General features: G+C 51.8%; 1 protein-coding gene across 1 annotated transcript in view; it reads right to left on the bottom strand.

The window, feature by feature from the left end:
• The window catches only part of LOC140389076 (uncharacterized), a 114,687-nt gene that overhangs the window by 1,644 nt on the left and 91,939 nt on the right, over positions 1 to 21,104 (bottom strand). Inside the window, exons 11-14 of the mRNA XM_072473237.1 lie at positions 14,663 to 14,905; positions 6,321 to 6,593; positions 5,909 to 6,184; positions 27 to 154 (exon numbers count right to left, since the gene is read on the bottom strand). Of these exons, the coding sequence (XP_072329338.1) occupies positions 69 to 154; positions 5,909 to 6,184; positions 6,321 to 6,593; positions 14,663 to 14,905 (878 nt within the window). The 3' untranslated portion in view covers positions 27 to 68. The remainder of the gene's footprint in view (positions 1 to 26; positions 155 to 5,908; positions 6,185 to 6,320; positions 6,594 to 14,662; positions 14,906 to 21,104) is intronic.

Below are 21,104 nucleotides of genomic sequence, written 5' to 3'. Positions count from 1 at the left end.
GTGAGAGCGGAATTCCCATTACTCACCTGTGCTTGTATCGTTTCCTCTCTCCCTGCTGCCCTGCGTCTCTAGGGCACTCCTCCCATTACTGCCAATACAGCCAGGAGGCCCAGTGTTGGACCCGAACGAACAATCTCACTCAGCCCTCCGACTCCTGTGTAAAGAACACACCAGCATGTTCAGAAGCGGTGACAGTGAAATACCAGGAGCTGAAGGTCCGAACCCCCACTTCACCAGGCGCACTAACGGCACTGATAATGGAGGCACCCCCCCTTCCCCATCCCTCGCAGCGCACGTCGTGTACCCCTCCCCACCCACCAAACAGCAATCCCACCCAACAGGGAAACCGTTCCACTTTCAGCTCCCCCATCAACGGGCCCTGAGGAACAGCCTTTGGGTTCCCCGCTTGACACCTTTCTCCTCCGTTGTCTTTGAGCTCCCGACTCGCTCGCCAGTTCCTGAGCAACTGCCCAATGTCGGTATGTTTCCCCAGAGAGCTGGAGAATGGCCCGTCTTGAATTCTCACCAGGATTCAGCTTTGAAGCAAGGTAATTGCACGGGCTGCGTGGAGGACATGGCGGCCTGTTGAATTTTCAGTAATGACTGCGTGGACTTTACTCAACACCGCACCCTCCATATGTCCACTGCACAAAGCACCGGTAGAGTTTTTAACCAAACCAACTTTCACACAGCAGGGTGGAAGTGGCGTGGGCCAGACTGTAAGCGAAGGGGCTTTGCCGTGGCTGTTTAACTCAGTCATGCTGTTAAACCTGCTTCCACATTTTCGGACAGAACATTAAAAAAACAGTGTGACCGACAGCCGTTAATGGAAGGCATCAGGGGTTCAGAATGTTTCTATCCTTTTGTAAAAAGAGCAATTTACTGTCGATGTTGGAAATAAAAACAGAAAACACAGGAAAAACTCAGCACGTTTGGCAGCATCTCTAGAGAGAGAAGCAGAGTTAACGTTCCGAGTATGACTCTTCATCAGAATTAAAGAGAGGGAGAATCGTGGTGGATTTTATAATGTAAAAGAGGGGGTAGGTAAAGGTAAAGTCCCAAGGTGACCATTGGCTACTTTCCCCTTTGAGGGGGAGAGCTGACTGGTGGTGATTTAACCTGAAGATCACCACACCTCAGGCGAGGGGCAATGTAGAGAATGAGAGGCCTTCATGAATAACCTCAGCCAGTGGGGGATTTGAACCAGGCCTTGCTCTGCATCACGAACCAGGGGCGGGATTCTCTGCCCCCCCCCCCCCCCCCCCCCCCCCGGCCGGGTCGGAGAATCGCCGGGGGCTGGCGTGAATCCCGCCCCTGCTGGTTGCCGAATTCTCCGGCACCGGATATTCGGCGGGGGTGGGAATCGCGCCGTGCCGGTTGGTGGGCCCCCCCCCCGGCGATTCTCCGGCCCGCGATGGGCCAAAGTCCCGCTGCTGGAATGCCTGTCCCGCCGGCGAGAATCAAACCACCTACCTTACCGGCGGGACAAGGCGGCGTGGGCGTGCTCCGGGGTCCTGAGGGGGGTGCGGGCCGATCTGGTCCCGAGGGGTGCCCCCATGGTGGCCTGGCCCGTGATCGGGGCCCACCGATCCGCGGGCGGGCCTGTGCCGTGGGGGCACTCTTTTCCTTCCGCCTTCGCCATGGTCTCCACTATGGCGGAGGCGGAAGAGACCCCCTCCACTGCGCATGGGCGGGGGTGCCGCGAGCGGCCGCTGATGCTCCCGCGCATGCGCCGCACGGCAAAGTCATTTCCGCGCCAGCTGGCGGGGCACCAAAGGCCTTTCCAGCCAGCTGGCCGGGCGGAAATCAGTCCGGCGCGGGCCTAGCCCCTCAAGGTGAGGGCTCGGCCCCTCAAGATGCGGAGAATTCCGCATCTTTGGGGCGGCGCGATGCTGGACTGATTCGTGCCGTTTTTGGCGCCGGTCGGCGGACATCGCGCCGATTGCAGAGAATCCCGCCCCAGATGTCTCGCCAACTGAGCGGGCCCCCGGGTATAGGGGGTGGAGCAAACCTAAGGTCAGTGTACGCGGGAGCACAAAGAGGTTGTATCCTTGCTTGGTCTCTGAGGTTTCAACAAACACCAGAATAGAAATGTAATATGGGAACACTATCCCCCCTCACCCCAATTTGACTCTCAGGCACTTCCGTAGTGTTCTTGTTGCATACTAGGACGGCTCGGGGAAAAGTATAATTTCCTGTGAGCTGGAGGAAGAGACCAGCCACTCAGAATAAGCCTGATTGGAAGTGGCAGGCATGGTGAGCAGCAGAGAGTGTGCTCCCTGCTGTCAATGTCTTATCAATTACATTTCTGATTGGCAGGATGTGACACGTGGAGTCCGACAGTTGGGTCCTCAACCTTTCGCAATTTACATCAATGATTTAGATGAGGGGAGCGAAGGCATGCAAGCTAAATTTGCAGATGGCACAAAGATGGGTCGCGAAGTCTTTTGTGAAGAAGACATATGTAGCGGGATGCTCCATCGGCAGGATCCTCCGCTTCGCCGGCAACGCACTCACCCCCGTCGATTTCCCAATGGCGTGGGGGCGGCCACAATGGGAAACACCACTGGCCGGCTGCCAGGACGGAGGATCCCGCTGCCAGCAAGGGGGGGGGGCGCCACGCCACACCAGAAAACGCGTCTGGCGGGACGGAAACTCCCACCCACGGACTTTGCAGATGGATATAGATAGGTTGATTCAGTAGGCAAACAGATGGAGTATAAATTTGGCAGAGTGTGAAGTTGTTCACTTTGGGAGGAAGAATCAAAAAGCAGAGTATTATTTAGCTGGCGAACGACTGCAGAATTCCGATGTGTAGAGGGATCTAGTGTTCTACTGCATAGGTTAGTACGCGAGTACAGAAAATAATTCAGAAGGCTAATGAAATGCTGTCCTTTACTACGAGAGGAATTGAACATGATGATTGAAAACAATCGAACGTAACATAAGGATGTTACGCTTCAGTTATACAGGGCATTGGCGAGACCACTTCCCGAATACTGTGTGCAATGTTGGTCTCCTTATTGAAGGAAGGATGTAAATGCGTTGGAGGTGGTGCAGAGAATGTTTACTCGATTGATACCTGGAATGAGTGGGTTGCCTTATGAGGAAAGATTGGACAGATTGGGATTGTTTCCACTGGGGTTTAGAACAGTGAAAGGGTGACTTGATTGAAGTAAATAAGATCCTGAACAGTCTCAACAAGGTGGACGTGGAAAGGATGTTTCCTCTTGTGAGTGAGTCCAGACTAAGGGGCACTGTTTGAAAATTTGGCGTTGCCCTTTTCGGGAAGAGATGAGGAGATATTTTTCTCTGAGTGTGTTATGCCACTTTGGAGCTCTCTGCATCAGAAGGCGTTGGAGGCAGGGTCACTGAATATTACGGTGGAGGTCAATAGATTCTCATTAGGCATGGGAATGAAAGGTTATCGGGGTGCAGATGGTAATGTGGAACTCCAAACACAAACAGGATCTTATTGAATGGCGGAGCAGGTTTGAGGAGCCGAATGACCTATTTTTGCTCCTATTTCATATGTCAGAGTTTGTTAATGTCAATTCTATGGTTCAGGTTAATGGAAGCAGATGATGAGTATTGATTGTCTTCCGGCCCACATAAAAAAGGATCATTCAGTGGCTGGTGGGCATCATGGGGGCTGGAGGGCAGCTTTAGCCCCGGGTAACAAAGTTTTAATTTAATTTTGCAAGTTTCCGTCAAAGTTTAGGCACAGGACCTCACCAGGATTCTGGCCTTGGGTGACTGTGTGGAGTTTGCATGCTCTCCCCGTGTCTGCATAGGTTTCCTCCAGGTGCTCCGGTTTCCTCCCACAGGCCAAAGATGTGCAGATTTGGTGGATTGGCCATGCTAAACTGTCCCTTGGTGTCCAAACATTAGGTGGGATTACGGGAATAGGGCAGGGGATTGGGCCTAGGCAGGGTGCTCTTTCAGACGGTCAATGTGCATTCGATGGGCTGAATGGCCTCCTTCTGGATTATAGGGATTCCATGATTGTACATTTTTGTCCACCTTTCCGAAAGTGTGGCACCTGAGGCTGAACCATTGGTCTATAAAGCCTGCTCTGCAATGCCTAGAGTTTATATTCTGTGCCTCTATTTATAAACTAAAGTAACCCATCTGCTTTAATAAGAGCGCACCAAATAAGAGCAGGAGTGGACCACAAGGCTCATTGGGCCCGCTTGACCATTCTATACAATCAGGGCTGTAAATATGGGCTTCAATTCCATATTTCCCCTCTTCTTCCCATTCTCCCTATCCCTTTATTCCCTGAAAGATCAAAAATCTCTCTAAATCAACCCTAAATGTAGTCAATGATGGGGCATCTATAACCCTTTGCGGTCGAGAAATCCAGAGGTTCACCATCACCCTTTTAGTGAACTCATGTCTCCTCATCTCAATCCTTTTTTTTTTTTAATTTAGAGTGCCCAATTGATTTTTTTCCAATTAAGGGGCAATTTAGCATGGGCAATTCACCTACCTTGCACATTTTTGGGTTGTGGGGGCGAAACCCACGCAAACATGGGGAGAATGTGCAAACTCCACACAGACAGTGACCCAGAGCCGGGATCAAACCTGGGACCTCGGCGCCGTGAGGCAGCACTGCTAACCACTGCGCCACCGTGCCTGCCCTTTCATCTCAATCCTAAATGGTGGTCCCCTTATCCTAAGACTGCCCTTCCCTCCGTCAGTTTTTAACATGTTGTGCCACCTTTCTCAGGATTCGACGATATGGTTGCCAAAGGGCGGGATTTTCCAGCGCTTCCCGCCGACAGGATCTTCCGGTCCCACCAAAAGCAGCCCCCCCCATCTCACGTGGGCTGAGCCACGCAAAATGGCGTAGACATCGGCGATCCCACCAGTGGCCGATCGCGAGCTGTGCCTGGCTTTGGTAAACACGCCATGCCGGGGGGGGGGATGGAAAATCACACCCCAAGTTTTCACTTTTCAAAATGGTGGTTATTCGTTATACTCTTTCCCCATATTAATCTTCCAAAGGTGCATCACTTCACGCTTCCCCACGTTAAACCATTTGCTGTGTTTTTGTCCTTTTCACCATCCTGTCCATGTCACCCTGAACCCTATAACTGCTCCCATCACCATCTACTACCTTGTCAAGTCTGCACAGTGGACAATGCTGCTACCTTCTCCTGGACCTAGTTTGTTGAGGTGAAAATTGAGAAGATCAATGAGCCCAGGTGCAACCATTCTTGCCGTTGTGTGCCTGCTGTAATTGCAGGAAGGATGTCACCGATGGTGGGGTGCTCAAAACTAGGGGTCATATTCTCAGGATGAGATCGGACCATTTAGGACCGAGATGAGGAGAAATTTCTTCACCCAGACTCAGTGGTGAGCCTGTGCAGTTTGTTACCGCAGTAAGTAGTTGAGGCCAAAACTGTATGTTTTCAAGAAGCAGTTAGATATGGCGCTTGGGGCGAAGGGGATCAAACAGTATGGGGAGGGGGAGGCAGGATGAGGCTATGGAGATGGATGATGAGTCATGATCATATTGAATGGTGGAGCAGGTCGGAGGGCCGAATGGCCTCCTCCTGCCTATATGAATTCAGTCAAGTTAGTTTGAAAGGATTTGCCTGTCAGATCTGTGGTGGCTCTGATTGAGTGTCTTTAAAACTGAGCGAGACTCAGACTGGCGGGTAAGTGTTTTACCCCCAACCCCACCACGACTGGCATGCTTGTAGTCGAAGTTCAGTTGGCCAACACTTATAGTTTGACCTTTCCTCACACTCTCTTTTGTTTTACCAAACTCTATCCCTCCCGCTAACACATACTCCATCACCTCCGCTAACCTGCGGCTGCACCCCCCACAATGCCAAAGAGCTGGCACAGGAATGCCGAATGGCCACCCTCTGTGCTCTATCATTCTCTGGTAACTTACCTGCCTCCACTCTCAGTGTCTTGGACAGGCTACTGTGTTGAGCCTGACATGTGTAGCCCCTTGGGTCATTGTCCTCGAGGTCCACGAGAATCTCCATTCTGTACGTACCATCGTGGTTTGGCACCACTGTCATCGTAAGGTCGTCCGGCACAGGCTCTCCGTTCTGCAGCCACGTGGCGTTGATGGCACGGGGATAGAAGGGAGTGACGAGGCACAGGAGAGTCATGGGCACCTCGTCACTGGAGATGTCATTGAAAACCAGAACCTCAGGGGCAACTGAGGAAGAACAAAAATATTAGAGGTACTATATCAAGGAACTTAATTCACCCGACAGATTACATTCAGAATCCTGATCCGGGTCGCACTCGGAATCCAGATCACATTCCGAATCTAACGGTAATATTCCACTTGCCTTTTCTTTCCAGCGCTGCTTTACCAGCCTGAAGAGTTCGCTGCATATTTTGAACACAGCTGTCGTTTAGTGACTGGACCAAATCGACATTGGTGATGCGGATTTTTTGAAAAATGTCTTTTAGAAAGTCTTTTATAATGCCTGTCCCGCTGCAATGCTCTGTGGCCATTTGACATTGAATCTCTCCATAGACACTGTAGATCTTTACCAAACCGATGGTGCTCATGTTGTTTTGTTGTGTGCAGCTCCAGAGCCCCTGGATGTACTGGACATCTGCAAACAAAACGATGAATAGGTCAACCAGGCATTGCTGGCTGAAATCTCAATGCATCTCTCTGTTGGGTAATGCATACCCGCATTCTGCCCAAAACAGCCTCACCTGACATTTTTAATCATTTCTCTAGGCTGAGTGCGGTTCTGTTCCTCAATCTGCCGTCATCACCCTTACCTTCCACAAACCAAGTATCGGAGCCACTATTCTGGCACACCATGACCGGGATTCTCCGAAATCCCGGCCAAGTGTTGACGCCAACGTAATCGCCGGAGTGGTGCACACCGACATCGGCGGGCCTGCTGGCCCAGCGGACCTCTGGGGGCCAGCACGGTGCTGGAGTGCTGCGCGCTGCTCCAGCACTGAAAGGCGGCCCTGCACTGCCAGCGCGGGTCCGCTCATGCGCGCGGCAGCCGTCTCCGCGCTGGAGCCGAGCAACGTGGCAGAGCCCTACAGCGGGCCCGCGCGGAAGGAGGTAGGCCCCTCCAGATTGCGTGTGCCCGCCGATCGGTAGCCCCCGATCGTGGGCCTGGAAGCCGTGGAGGCCCCCCCGGAGTCAGATTCCCCCCCCACCCCACCAGGATGGCCACCGCGGCCGCGGGTCCGAGCTCTCGCCGGGTCGTACCAGGTTGGAACCACGCCGGCGGGACTCGGCGGGACTCGGCAGGTATTTGGCCGGTTGACCGCGGAGAATCGCCGCAGGGGCCTCTTTCAGTGGCCCCCGACTGGCAGCGCGTCGATTGGTGGCGACCGGAGAATCGCTTCCTGCTGTCGGAGCGGCGTGGCGTGGAGTTCGGGTGGGAATGGCGATTCTACGACCTGGCGCGGGCTCGGAGAATCCCGCCCCATGTCTCATCTGCAACTCCCTTTCCTTTGAAAGTGTGACCCTCGCCAAAATCCATTTCCATCTTTCCACACTTCAATAGGAACAGAGGAGCAGGAGTAGGACATGCAGCTCTCTGAGCCTGATCTTCCATTTAATATGATCATGGCTGATATCGTTACAATAGTAATCTTTATTATTGTCACGTGTAGGCTTACAGTGCGGCCAAACCGATGGAGTGTCAACCTACCAAATCCTTCCGACACGCCAATGGCTGGTGGTAAGGGCAGGAGATACTCCTGGTCAGCCACTCTTGATGTGGACTGGAGCCTCTTAAACCATAACCCCCGGCAACAGACCCGCAACCTGTTCTGGGAATGACCCACAATGGAAACAGACAAGAGTCTGTCTTATTGCACCCCCGAGGTGTGGGAAGAGAATATTGGGTGGACATTGTTTGCAGCCCTCACTCGAAACTCCGTTCCCTACCGACACCGGCACCGTCATTCTTCCTGATAGTCTGAGATTAAACCAGACCATTTGCAGCCCTGCTGTCTTACCAGACCTGGCAGTGAGCTTCCAACTAGATGTCCTCATTGTCAGCAAGTCGGCAACATCTCATTGAATCATGGAATCCCGACAGTGCAGAAGGAGGCCATTCAGCCAATCAGGTCTGCACTGACCGTCTGAGAGAACACTCCACCCAAGCCCATTCCCTGGCCTATACCAGTAACTTCTTAACCCAACTTACACATCTGGAACATCAGCCGCCTTTGCCCCACTCCCGTCTCAGCTCATCTGCCACAAACAATGCATCCTCGTTACCTACCCCCTTGACCATTTCATCCTACCACCCACAAAGTTGAGGGGCTTGATTCTCCGTTCCAGGGTCTTGTCCCCACGCCACCGTGAAAACTGTGGCCTTTCACGCCACAAAAACTGGCGTCAAAAGGCCACATATTCACAGCCCTGCAGGGAGCTAGCAGGGAGGGACCGTCTCCAGCTGCAGATACGGACCCCCGCATTTCCGGTCGCGGCCGCGCACGCCGGCGGCCTCCAGTGGCCTCACCGTGCTCCATGGCGGACTCAGACCGCGGAGCTGGACCCCGTAACTAGCTCCCCCGATCGGCTGCGTGCCCGACCTGTACCGCCCGCTAAAAGAACACCCTGGTAGGAGGCCCCCCCACCTTCCCTCCGATCGGCCCGCCCCCGGCCATGGCGGCCGCAGGCAGAGTCCGCAGCCGCCTTGCGAGTTTCCCGAATGGCTGGAATGGCGATGCACGCCATCGGGACTTCGGTCGGTCGAGGGCAGAGAATAGTGGAGCGGGCCTCCGGCAATGGTTGCAGGTGGGGGATACACGGCGTGGTGTACTTCCCGGGTACGAGGCTTCTCGGGGGCCAGAGAATCGAGGAACCGGCACCAGTCCTAATTCCATGTGTGGAAATGGATTCTCTGCCCCGGCGCCGGACGCGATTTCGGCGTCGGGGTGCGGAGAATCCAGCCCGAGGTCATTCAAATCCAGCCCGATGCCCCTATCTTAACTCACAGCAAGTCCAACTCCCTGTCACCCCTGACCTACATCAACTCCCGGTTGTTCTATGTTGCGATTTTGAAATGCTCAACCTTGTTTCGCAATTTCTCCAGGGCCTTGTCCGCTCCCCTATCTCAGTAATCTCCGGACAAACATCCTCAGAGACGTATGGCCTAACAGGTGTCCCAGACTTTTAAAATTGCTCTACCATTGGTGACCCAGCCTTTAGTTGCCTCGGTCCCTTGGCCTTAAGACCATAAGACATAGGAGTGGAAGTAAGGCCATTCGGCCCATCGGGTCCACTCCACCATTCAATCATGGCTGATTTCAACTCCATTTACCCGCTCTCTCTCCATGGCCCTTAATTCCTCGAGAAATCAAGAATTTATCAACTTCTGTCTTAAAGACACTCAACGTCCCGGCCTCCACCGCCCTCTGTGGCAATGAATTCCACAGACCCACCACTCTCTGGCTGAAGAAATGTCTCCTCATCTCTGTTCTAAAGTGACTCCCTTTTATTCTGAGGCTGTGCCCCCGGGGTCCTAGTCTCCCCTGCTAATGGAAACAACTTCCCTACGTCCATCCTATCTAAGCCATTCATTATCCTGTAAGTTGCTATTAGATCTCCCCTCAACCTCCTAAACTCCAATGAATATAATTCCAGGATCCTCAGACGTTCATCGTATGTTAGGCCTACCATTCCTGGGATCATCCGTGTGAATCTCCGCTGGACCCGCTCCAGTGCCAGTATGTCCTTCCTGAGGTGTGAGGCCCAAAATTGCGCACAGTATTCTAAATGGGGCCAAACTAATGCTTTATAAAGCTTCAGAAGTACATCCCTGCTTTTATATTCCAAGACTCTTGAGATAAATGACAACATTGCATTTGCTTTCTTAATTACGGACACAACCTGCAAGTTTACCTTTAGAGAATCCTGGACTAGGACTCCCAAGTCCCTTTGCACTTCAGCATTATGAATTTTGTCACCGTTTAGAAAATAGTCCATGCCTCTATTCTTTTTTCCAAAGTGCAAGACCTCACACTTGCCCACGTTGAATTTCATTAGCCATTTCTTGGACCACTCTCCTAAACTGTCTAAATCTTTCTGCAGCCTCCCCACCTCCTCCATACTACCTGCCCCGCCACCTATCTTTGTATCATCAGCAAACTTAGCCAGAATGCCCCCAGTCCCGTCATCTAGATCGTTAATATATAAAGAGAACAGCTGTGGCCCCAACACTGAACCCTGCGGGACACCACTCGTCACCGGTTGCCATTCCGAAAAATAACCTTTTATCCCAACTCTCTGCCTTCTGCCTGACAGCCAATCGTCAACCTTGCCTCGAATACCATGGGCCCTTATTTTACTCAGCAGTCTCCCGTGAGGCACCATATCAAAGGCCTTTTGGAAGTCAAGATAGATAACATCCATTGGCTCTCCTTGGTCTAACCTATTTGTTATCTCTTCAAAGAACTCTAACAGGTTTGTCAGGCACGACCTCCCCTTCCTAAATCCATGCTGACTTGTCCAAATCCGACCCTGCACTTCCAAGAATTTAGAAATCTCATCCTTAACAATGGATTCTAGAATCTTGCCAACAACCGAGGTTAGGCTAATTGGCCTATAATTTTCCATCTTTTTCCTTGTTCCCTTCTTGAACAGGGGGGTTACAACAGCGATTTTCCAATCCTCTGGGACTTTTCCTGACTCCAGTGACTTTTGAAAGATCATAACTAACGCCTCTACTATTTCTTCAGCTATCTCCTTTAGAACTCTAGGATGTAGCCCATCTGGGCCCGGAGATTTATCAATTTTTAGACCTCTTAGTTTCTCTAGCACTTTCTCCTTTGTGATGGCTACCATATTCAACTCTGCCCCCCGACTCTCCGGAATTGTTGGGATATTACTCATGTCTTCTACTGTGAAGACTGATGCAAAGTACTTATTTAGTTCCTCGGCTATTTCCTTGTCTCCCATCACTAGATTACCAGCGTCATTTTGGAGCGGCCCAATGTCTACTTTTGCCTCCCGTTTGTTTTTAATGTATTTAAAGAAACTTTTACTATCATTCCTAATGTTACTGGCTAGCCTACCTTCATAATTGATCCTCTCTTTCCTTATTTCTCTCTTTGTTATCCTCTGTTTGTTTTTGTAGCCTTCCCAATCTTCTGACTTCCCACTACTCTTTTCCACATTATAGGCTTTCTCTTTTGCTTTGATGCATTCCCTAACTTCCTTTGTCAGCCATGGCTGCCTAATCCCCCCTCTGATAACCTTTCTTTTCTTTGGGATGAACCTCTGTACTGTGTCCTCAATTACTCCCAGAAACTCCTGCCATTGCTGTTCTACTGTCTTTCCCACTAGGCTCTGCTCCCAGTCGATTTTCATCAGTTCCTCCCTCGTGCCCCTGTAGTTACCTTTATTTAACTGTAACACCTTTACATCTGATTCTACCTTCTTTCTTTCAAATTGGAGATTGAATTCTACCATATTATGATCACTGCCTCCTAAGTGTTCCCTTACTTTAAGATCTTTAATCAAGTCTGGCTCATTACATAACACTAAGTCCAGAATGGCCTGTCCCCTCGTGGGCTCCATCACAAGCTGTTCCAAAAAGACCTCCTGTAAACATTAAATGAATTCCCTTTCCTTGGGTCCACTGGCAACATTATTTACCCAGTCCACCTGCATATTGAAGTCCCCCATGATCACTGTGACCTTGCCTTTCTGACATGCATTTTCTATTTCGTGCTGCATTTTGTGCCCCTGGTCCTCACCACTGTTTGGAGGCCTGTACATAACTCCCATTATGGTTTTTTTGTCTTTGTGGTTCCTCAACTCTACCCACACAGACTCCACATCATCTGACCCAATGCCATTTAGTGCTATTGATTTAATTTCATTCCTAATTAACAAGGCAACCCCGCCCCCTCTGCCCACCTCTCTGTCTTATTCGATAGGTTGTGAATCCCTGGATGTTTAAATGCCAGTCCCGAACCCCCTGCAACCACGTCTCTGTGATGCCTACCACATCATACCTGCCAGTCACAATCTGGGCCACAAGCTCATCTATCTTGTTCCGTACACTGCGAGCATTTAAGTGTAGCACCTTTAATTCTCCATTGACCGTCCCTTTTTGTTTTCTTAGTGTGGTGGACCTTGGTTTACTGAGCCTTTCCATACACTGTGTCATATTTTGTGGGATGGGGACTATCGTAAACTCTCCTGAGTTCTGTCTTTTCGTGCTTTTTTGTATTCCTAAGCAGCTACGCTTCCCACTGATTACTTCACCTCTTGGTTCCCTGACTTTTCCTTCCCCCCCCAATCTCGAGTTTAAAGTCCTATTGACCACCCTATTTACTCTTTTCGCCAGAACACTGGTCCCAGCTCAGTTCAGGTGGAGACCATCCCAATGGTATAGGTCCCCCCTGTCCCAAAACTGATGCCAGTGTCCCATGAAAAGGAACCCCTCTTTCCCACACCACTCTTTCAGCCATTGTTAACTTCCCTTATTCGTGCCTCCCTATGCCAATTTGCACGTGGCTCGGGCAGTAATCCGGAGATTATGACCCTTGAGGACCGGTTTTTTAATTTGAATTCTAGCTCTTTATAATTTCTAAACAGATCCTCTTTTCTAGACTTGCCTATGTTGTTGGTACCGACATGGACCACAACAACTGGATCCTCCCCCTCCCTCTCCAGTATCCTTTCAAGCCGGTCAGAGATGTCCCACACTCTAGCACCGGGCAGGCAACATACCATGCGGGACTCTTTATCCTGCTCACAAAGGATACTATCTATCCCCCTGATAATAGAATCCCCAACAACTACAACTTGCCTATTTACTCCCTCTACTTGAATGGCCTGCTGAACCATGGTGCCTTGGTCAGCTGACTCATCCTTCCTGCAACCCTGTTCGCCATCCACACAGGGAGCAAGTGCCTCATACCTGTTGGACAGAGTCAAAGGCTGAGGCTCCTGAGTTCCTGACTGCTGGTTCCCTTTACCTGCCTGACTTGCAGTCACACCCTGCTGTCCCTGGCCACTGGCAGGATTTAAACTACTTACTCTGACAGGTGTGACTGCCTCCTGAAACACAGTGTCCAGGTAAGTCTCCCCCTCCCGGATGTGCCTCAGTGTTTGAAGCTCAGACTCCAGCTCATCAACTCTGAGCCGGAGCTCTTCGAGCAGCCAACACTTACTGCAGATGTGGTCGCTGCAGCTCGCAATGGGATCTGCCAGCGCCCACATCAAGCAGCTCAAGCACATCACCTGACCAGCCATCACTGATTAATTAATTAGAACATAGAACATAGAACAATACAGCGCAGTACAGGCCCTTCGGCCCACGATGTTGCACCGAAACAAAAGCCATCTAACCTACACTATGCCATTATCATCCATATGTTTATCCAATAAACTTTTTTATGCCCTCAATGTTGGCGAGTTCACTACTGTAGCAGGTAGGGCATTCCATGGCCTCACTACTCTTTGCGTAAAGAACCTACCTCTGACCTCTGTCCTATATCTATTACCCCTCAGTTTAAAGTTATGTCCCCTCGTGCCAGCCATATCCATCCGCGGGAGAATAATTAATTAGTTTAATTTAAGTTTACGAGTTTAGCTGTGTTTTTTTAAAAATTGGGGGCAGATTTGCTTTCAACCAATCAGATCACAGCTTCCCTGTGACGTCACTTTAGGGGGAAAAAAACTGGAAAACAGGAAGTTACCGTTAGGTTTTTATACTCACAGAGACTGCTCCCCCTCCTCCGAACGGCTCCCAAAATTAGGTCCGAAGAAAGAGAGAGAACAAAACAGTCGGGAAAAAACACCTTCTCCCACTCTGCACTGAATTACCTCACTGCACCAAATTCTCACTCTGTCCGTGTCTCACTCACTCAGGCTGTGTCTCCTTGACCAGCGTAATGCTTACTAAGTGCGCTTTCTGTCTGTCTTTTACACAGACTTTAGGATGACTCACACTAAAACCTCAAAGAGAAGAATACAATGTGTACCTTTGTGCCCCTTAACAGGCCTCAGGTGACCTTCTGCACCTCTCTACCCCACTTTCCTCCTTTAAGACACTTCCTTTGTCCCAACGTAGGATCTCTGGCCTAATACCTCCTTACGTGGGTTAGTGGGGGTCAGTGTCAAATCTTGTTTGCCAACCCTCCTCAGAGACACCTTGGGACAGTCATAGAATCTGTGCAGTGCAGAAGGAGGCCATTCGGCCTATCGAGTCTGCAGCGACCCTCTGAAACACCACTCTATCTCGGTCCCATAGCCTTCTGCCCACTCACCACCTATCCCCACCTCACCTTGGACAGGGGCAATTTAGCGTGGCCGATCCACCTAACCTGCACAGCTTTGGACTGTGGGAGGAAAGCGGAGCACCCGGCGGAAACCCACACTGACACAGGGACAAAGTGCAAACACCACAGACAGTCACCCAAGGTTGAAATTGAACCTGGGTGCCTGCTGCTCTCAGGCAATGGTGCTAACCCCTGTGCCACCTTAAATGTGCAAGATAAATGCAGGTTGTGTTTTTTGTTTTCTTTTTCCCATCCAATTCTGTAACCAGAGAGTCAAAGATCCCATCCTCACTGTCTCTCGCAAGCATCAAAGATACCCAGGGAGAAACCCTTGACGCAAACAGTGCCAATCTAGCTCCATTTTATTTCCCGAGAATGAAAGCGGAGGTTGAACGAAACGCACTGAACCGCTTGAGGTATGCATCAAGGTTGCTGGAGAGAAGGTGGTGAAGAGTCTCCGCAATCTTGGTCTGCTTGCTCCAGTAGTCATCCGCAAAGCTGTCGGCCATCCACTGCTGCCGGGGCTCAGTCGTCCCCAAGGAGCTGTCGTAGTACTGCGTCTGAAGGTCATCCAGCATTCCCGCCATGGAGAACCTCGGCACGCCAGTTACCTTGTGGATGAAGAGGTGCTGCAAAGTGTGGGAGCCTGAGGGAAATAAGCAGAGAAGGATCGTGAATGAGGGTCAGGCCCCAACCTCCCAGGCACAGGAACCTTCTTTGATCACCCCCCGTCCCCGGGAGAAAGAGACAGGTAATAAATGCTTGAGAAATAGGAGCAGGGCTAGACCAGATAGCCTGTCAAACCTACTCTGCCACTCAATATGATCTTGGCCAATCCTCAGACTCATCACCACTTTCCCGCCTGCTGTCGCCCCTCCCCCACATCCCTGAATCTCTCTTAGTCTTAAATGTATTGAACTATGGAGTATAAACACCATTCTAGAGTAGAATTACAAAGATTTATAACATCTTGAGTGGAGGCATTTCTCCTCATCTCAGTCCTAAATGATCATCCCCTTATTCTACGACACACATTCCATTTTCTAGATTTCCCAGCCAGGGGAAAGAATCTCTCAGTGTCTACCCTGTCAAGCCCCTTCAGAATCTTGTATAATTCAAAGATTTGAATAAAGACATTTGGAGCAGGAGCCTGCTCCATCACTCAACAAGCTCATGGCTGGTCTGATTGTAACCTCAACCCCACATACCTGCCTCCCCCCCCCCCCCCACGATAGCCTTTCACCGCGATAACCTTTCACCCCCTTGTTAATCAAGAACATAATGCCTGCAACTCCAGTAAATCTTTTTCAGATAGAGGTAAAAGATTGCAGGGGTGGGATTTTCCAACCCTTTACAGCGGCCGAATTTCCTGGCCCTGCTGGTGGCGACCCCCCTTCCCCTCCCAGGCGGGGTGCTCCCCGATGTGAAATGAAATGAAAATCGCTTGTCACAAGTAGGCTTCAAATGAAGTTACTGTGAAAAGCCCCTCGTCGCCACATTCTGGCGCCTGTTCGGGGAGGCTGGTGTGGGAATTGAACCGTGCTGCTGGCCTGCCTTGGTCTGCTTTCAAAGCCAGCGATTTAGCCCAGTGTGCTAAACAGCCCCAGTTAGATATTAGAATGGGCGAGCCATGGAAAACGCTGCGGATATCGAATGGACTGGACGACACCACCGCCAGCTGCCATTGGAAAACGCGGCACGGTGGGGCTTTGGGTGGGGGGGGGGGGGTGGGGGGGGTGCTCCGGCCTGAAATCTGCTCCAGGTGTGGTCTCACCAAAGCCCGGCTGGGCCCAGCCGAGCTGTGTACGTGCAGGGGAGGATGGGGGCAGATTGAGGATGGACTCTGAGGCCCCTGAGAGTGGAACAGTGGGCACGGCAGCCATCCCAGACTGCTGCCGATGGCTTTCGCAGGCGACAAACCCGAGCAAGAGGCCTGAAGGTGGAACGGCACGGGCTGTGCAGGGATGGGTGGGGGCGATCTGGCAACAGTGATGTCTGAATTCAAATAGCGAAATAGAAGGGCAGGCAGGAGTCAGTCTGGACGCCGTCCTCCAGTCTGGACGCCGTCCTCCAGTCTGGACGCCGTCCTCCAGTCTGGACGCCGTCCTCCAGTCTGGACGCCGTCCTCCAGTCTGGACGCCGTCCTCCAGTCTGGACGCCGTCCTCCAGTCTGGACGCCGTCCTCCAGTCTGGACACCGTCCTCCAGTCTGGACACCGTCCTCCAGTCTGGACACCGTCCTCCAGTCTGGACACCGTCCTCCAGTCTGGACACCGTCCTCCAGTCTGGACACCGTCCTCCAGTCTGGACACCGTCCTCCAGTCTGGACACCGTCCTCCAGTCTGGACACCGTCCTCCAGTCTGGACACCGTCCTCCAGTCTGGACACCGTCCTCCAGTCTGGACACCGTCCTCCAGTCTGGACACCGTCCTCCAGTCTGGACACCGTCCTCCAGTCTGGACACCGTCCTCCAGTGTGCAGATTTGAGGCTGTGCTCAGATTCTGAAAAAGGCTGAGGACTGGGCCTCGGGCCAAATATATTTCCGAGCGGCGGGTGTCGCGTGCACCTTGATGGGCCTGCATTTGAGGCCTTTGAACATAAGAACTGGGAGCAGAATTAGGCAATACAGCCCCTCAAGCCCGCTCCGCCATTCAATATGATCATGGTTGATCTCCTCTTGGCCTCAACTCTACTTTCTGCCCATTCTCCATCACCCTTCAACCCATTACTGATCAAAAATATGTCTATCTCTTCCTTAAATTTACTCAATTTCCCGCCATTCACTCGACTCTTGAGGTAGTGAATTCCAAAGATTCTCTGGAATCAATCTAGTGAAGCTCCTCTGAAGCAGGAAAGATAAAGTCACCATAGCCCCAGATGACCTCAGGCAGCTTTCCCCTTTGAGGGGGAGAGCTGACTGGTTGCGATTCAACCCGATGATCACCACACCTCCGGCAGGGGGCAAGGTTGAGAAGGCGGGCCTCGATGAATAACCTCAGCCAGTACGGGAATTGAACCTGCAGACCTGGCTCTGCATCATAAACCATCTGTCTAACTCACGGAGCTAAACCGGCCCCCAAACCGGCTCCTCTAAACTACCTCTAATGCAGCTATAGCCCTCCTCAACTAAGGGGACTAAAACTATACACATTGCTCCAGGTGCAGCCTCACCAATGCCTTGTACAGATTCAACAACACTTCTCCACATTTATGCTCTATTCCTTTAACTATGGAAGCCTAAATTCTATTTGCCTTTCTTTTTACCTGTTGTATCTGCGTGCTCGTTTTCTGCTATTCATGTACAAGGACATCCAGATTCCTCTGCACTGACGCAGTCTGAGGTTTCTCTCCATATAGATAATAAGTTGTCTTTCCATTTTTCCACCCAAAATGGATAACCTCACACCTATCCACATTCCTGTCAAATTTTGGCCCATTCACCTGACTTATCGATTTTCAAATTTCTTTGGCGGGATTCTCCACCGATGGGTTTCTCCGTGTTGGCGGCAGCCCGGGGGTTTCCCGACGGCGTGGGGTTGCCCCACAATGGGAAACCCCATTGAACGGCCGGCGTCTCAGAGAATCCCGCCGGCCGGGGCGAGGCAGAGATGTGGCGGGGCGGGGAATCCAGTCCCTAGTTCCTCATTATCCCATCTATTTCAGGATCATGTGCAAGTCTGCCAATCCTACCTTCCATCCCTACATCCAAGTCATTAATATAGATTGTAAATAGTTGGGGCCTGAGGACGAAACCTTGTGGCACTCCACTAGTTAAATCTTGCCAACCAGAGAAAGACACATTTATCCCGACACTCTGCCTTCTGTCGGTTAGCCAGTCTTCTAACAAGCTAATAAATTACCACTAAGCCCATGTGATCTTACCTTGTGTATTAACCCTCTGTGCGACACCTTATCAAATGCCTTCTGGAATTCCACATATACATCTACAGAATGCCCATTATCCACTTGGCTTAGAATAGAATAGAATAGAATTTACAGTGCAGAAGGAGGCCATTCGGCCCATCGAGTCTGCACTGGCTCTTGGAAAGAGCACCCTACCCAAGGTCAACACCTCCACCCTATCCCCTTAACCCAGTAGCCCCACCCAACACTAAGGGCAATTTTGGACACTAAGGGCAATTTATCATGGCCAATCCACCTAACCTGCACATCTTTGGACTGTGGGAGGAAACCGGAGCACCCGGAGGAAACCCACGCACACACGGGGAGGATGTGCAGACTCCACACAGGCAGTGACCCAAGCCGGAATCGAACCTGGGACCCTGGAGCTGTGAAGCAATTGTGCTATCCACTATGCTACCGTGCTGCCCCTTGGCTTATTACTTTGGCCCACAGGCTCAAGGGTTAACCTTTAACCTTAGGCTCAGAGTCTAGACATTGGAACAATGGGATTGAGGTGTGTTGGCAGATGGAATGTCAGAAAGGCACGAGCCATAGTTTCCCGACTGTAAGGTCCCATAGTCAGCAATGAATAAAAAATGCATGGCATCTTGTGTATGAAGGAGAATGGTTTAGAGCCCCCAATCTCCCTCATTCCCAGTGCATCTGACTCGCACGGAGAAGGTAGGGATGGAATTGTTGCGTTGTTCAACGAGCCTCACCCACCCGATCAAACAGGAATCAGCTCTCGGAGTGGAGGAACCACAGAGGGAAGGAGTGATGGTGGGCTGCCAGCCTGGTGGGGGAGTAGCCTAAATTAGACCCAAGGCTTGAAAGGCATCACAATCTGCTGAGCTGATCAGACACAGTCCAAGACTCTCACTTCCCCATGGTTACATCATTCCACATTGAGCCAGCGTCTGGTCATTGCCTCAGAACGGAACTGAGCACTTCTTGTGACATCTTCCAGTAATGGTGCAGGCAGACTGTGACATTCCTGAAAAATCAGGAACAGGCATTCGGTCAGTATTCAAGTGTCAGCTTTTTCTCTGCAGCTACATTCAGAGCCTAGTCCAGTCCTCACGGCTGGAATGTGATGATTGTGATCTGACTGTCACTCAATGGGAGACTGGTTCAACATTAATCCTTTCCTGTTGTGGGGGTATGTATTAGGGGTAATATGGTACACCATGAATGCCGAGGAGCTATTGGAGGACAGATGCTGGGTCCCGATTGGATCTGCCGCCTACTGGGCTCCACCCAGATAGGCGGGGTATAAGAACCCGGTTTACTCCCTGCAGCTGCATTCTGTGAATGAGCTGCTGGGGAACAAGTCTGAACAAGTCTGCTCAATAAAGCCTCGATTGAAGTTCTCTACGTCTCGCCCCGTGGGTGACCGATGGTGCTACAATTTATTGAGCAGACATAAAAAGGAATATGGAGCTCCGGATCGCCCCGGAGTGCCTGCGAATCGGCCCCCAAGCAGCTAACGCAACATCGGCGTTTAAGCACTGGCTGGCGTGCTTTGAGGGTAACCTCCGAACAGCCCCCGGCAGACCAACGGAAGACCAGAAGATGCAGGTCCTGCATTCCAGAGTGAGTCCCGAAATCTACTCACTCATCGAGGACGCGGAAGAATTCCCAGCGGCGATCAAATTGCTGAAACAGATCTACATTAGGCCCATCAACCAGGTCTACACACGCTACCAGCTCGCGACGAGACGACAAATCCCCGGGGAATCGCTGGACGAATTCTTCAATGCGCTGACGATCCTGTGAAGAAACTGCAACTGCCCAGCGGTAACGGCGAATGAACATACGGACCTCCTGATCAGAGACGCTTACGTAGCAGGTTTGGCATCGTCGCAAATTCGCCAGAGACTTTTAGAGAAAGACTCTCTCGGACTCACAGAGGTACGGGCCCTTGCAGCCTCCCTCGACGTGGCCTCCCAAAACGCCCGCGCCTATGCCCCCGACCGCACTACAGTCCCTTGGGCTCCGTGGATCCCCGCCACGTCCGACTCCCCGGCACCCCCCACCCCTCCGCAAGCGTGCGCGGCCAGAATCCCAGCGCACTCGGGGGGGGCCCCGCTGCTACTTTTGCGGGCAGCCGAAAACCCCCCGCCAGCACTGCGTGGCCTGCTCGGCCACCTGTAAAAGCTGCGGCAAAAAGGGGCACTACGCAGCGGTGTGCCAGTCCTGTGGGGTCGCCGCTATCTCCGGGGAACAAACGGGACCACGGTCTCAACCCCCCCAGCGACCCACGGGCGGCCAATGGGCGCCGCCATTTTGGACCCTGGACACCACGAGGGGGGGAAGGGCGCCGCCATCTTCCTACACACGAGCCGCGTGCGATCCATGGGAGCGGCCATTTTGTCCACCCCCGGTCGCTTGCGACCCTTGGGAGCGGCCATTTTGTTCACCCGCGGCAGCGTGCGATCCATGGACGCCGCCATCTTGGCTGACAGGCAAGGACCCCGGCGTGGACGGCTCCACACTGCCTGAAGACAACGATCTGATGCAGCAACCACGTTTGGCATCGGTGACCTTCGAACAGTCGCGGCCCCGGACACTCCAGACGACAACGGTGCTGGTGAACGGGCACAAGACGCCATGTTTGATCGACTCAGGGAGCACGGAGAGTTTTATTCATCCGGACACGGTAAGACGCTGTTCCATTGTAATTCGGCCAAGCATCCAAAAAATTTTCCTGGCGGCAGGGTCCCACTCCGTTGCAATCAATGGGCTCTGCATCGCAAACCTAACGGTGCAGGGGAGAGAGTTCAAAAATTACCGGCTGTATATCCTCCCCCATCTCTGCGTTCCCACTCTCCTGGGATTGGACTTCCAATGTAACCTCCAGAGCGTAACATTTAAATTTGGTGGCCCTATACCCCCACTGACTATGTGCGGCTTCGGGACACTCAAGGTCGAACCGCCCTCCT

The sequence above is a fragment of the Scyliorhinus torazame genome, chromosome 14 (genome assembly GCF_047496885.1).
Source record: "Scyliorhinus torazame isolate Kashiwa2021f chromosome 14, sScyTor2.1, whole genome shotgun sequence".
NCBI lineage: Eukaryota > Metazoa > Chordata > Chondrichthyes > Carcharhiniformes > Scyliorhinidae > Scyliorhinus > Scyliorhinus torazame.
The sequence above is the reverse complement of the archived record's forward strand: the minus strand, read 5'-3'. Positions and strand labels throughout refer to the sequence as shown.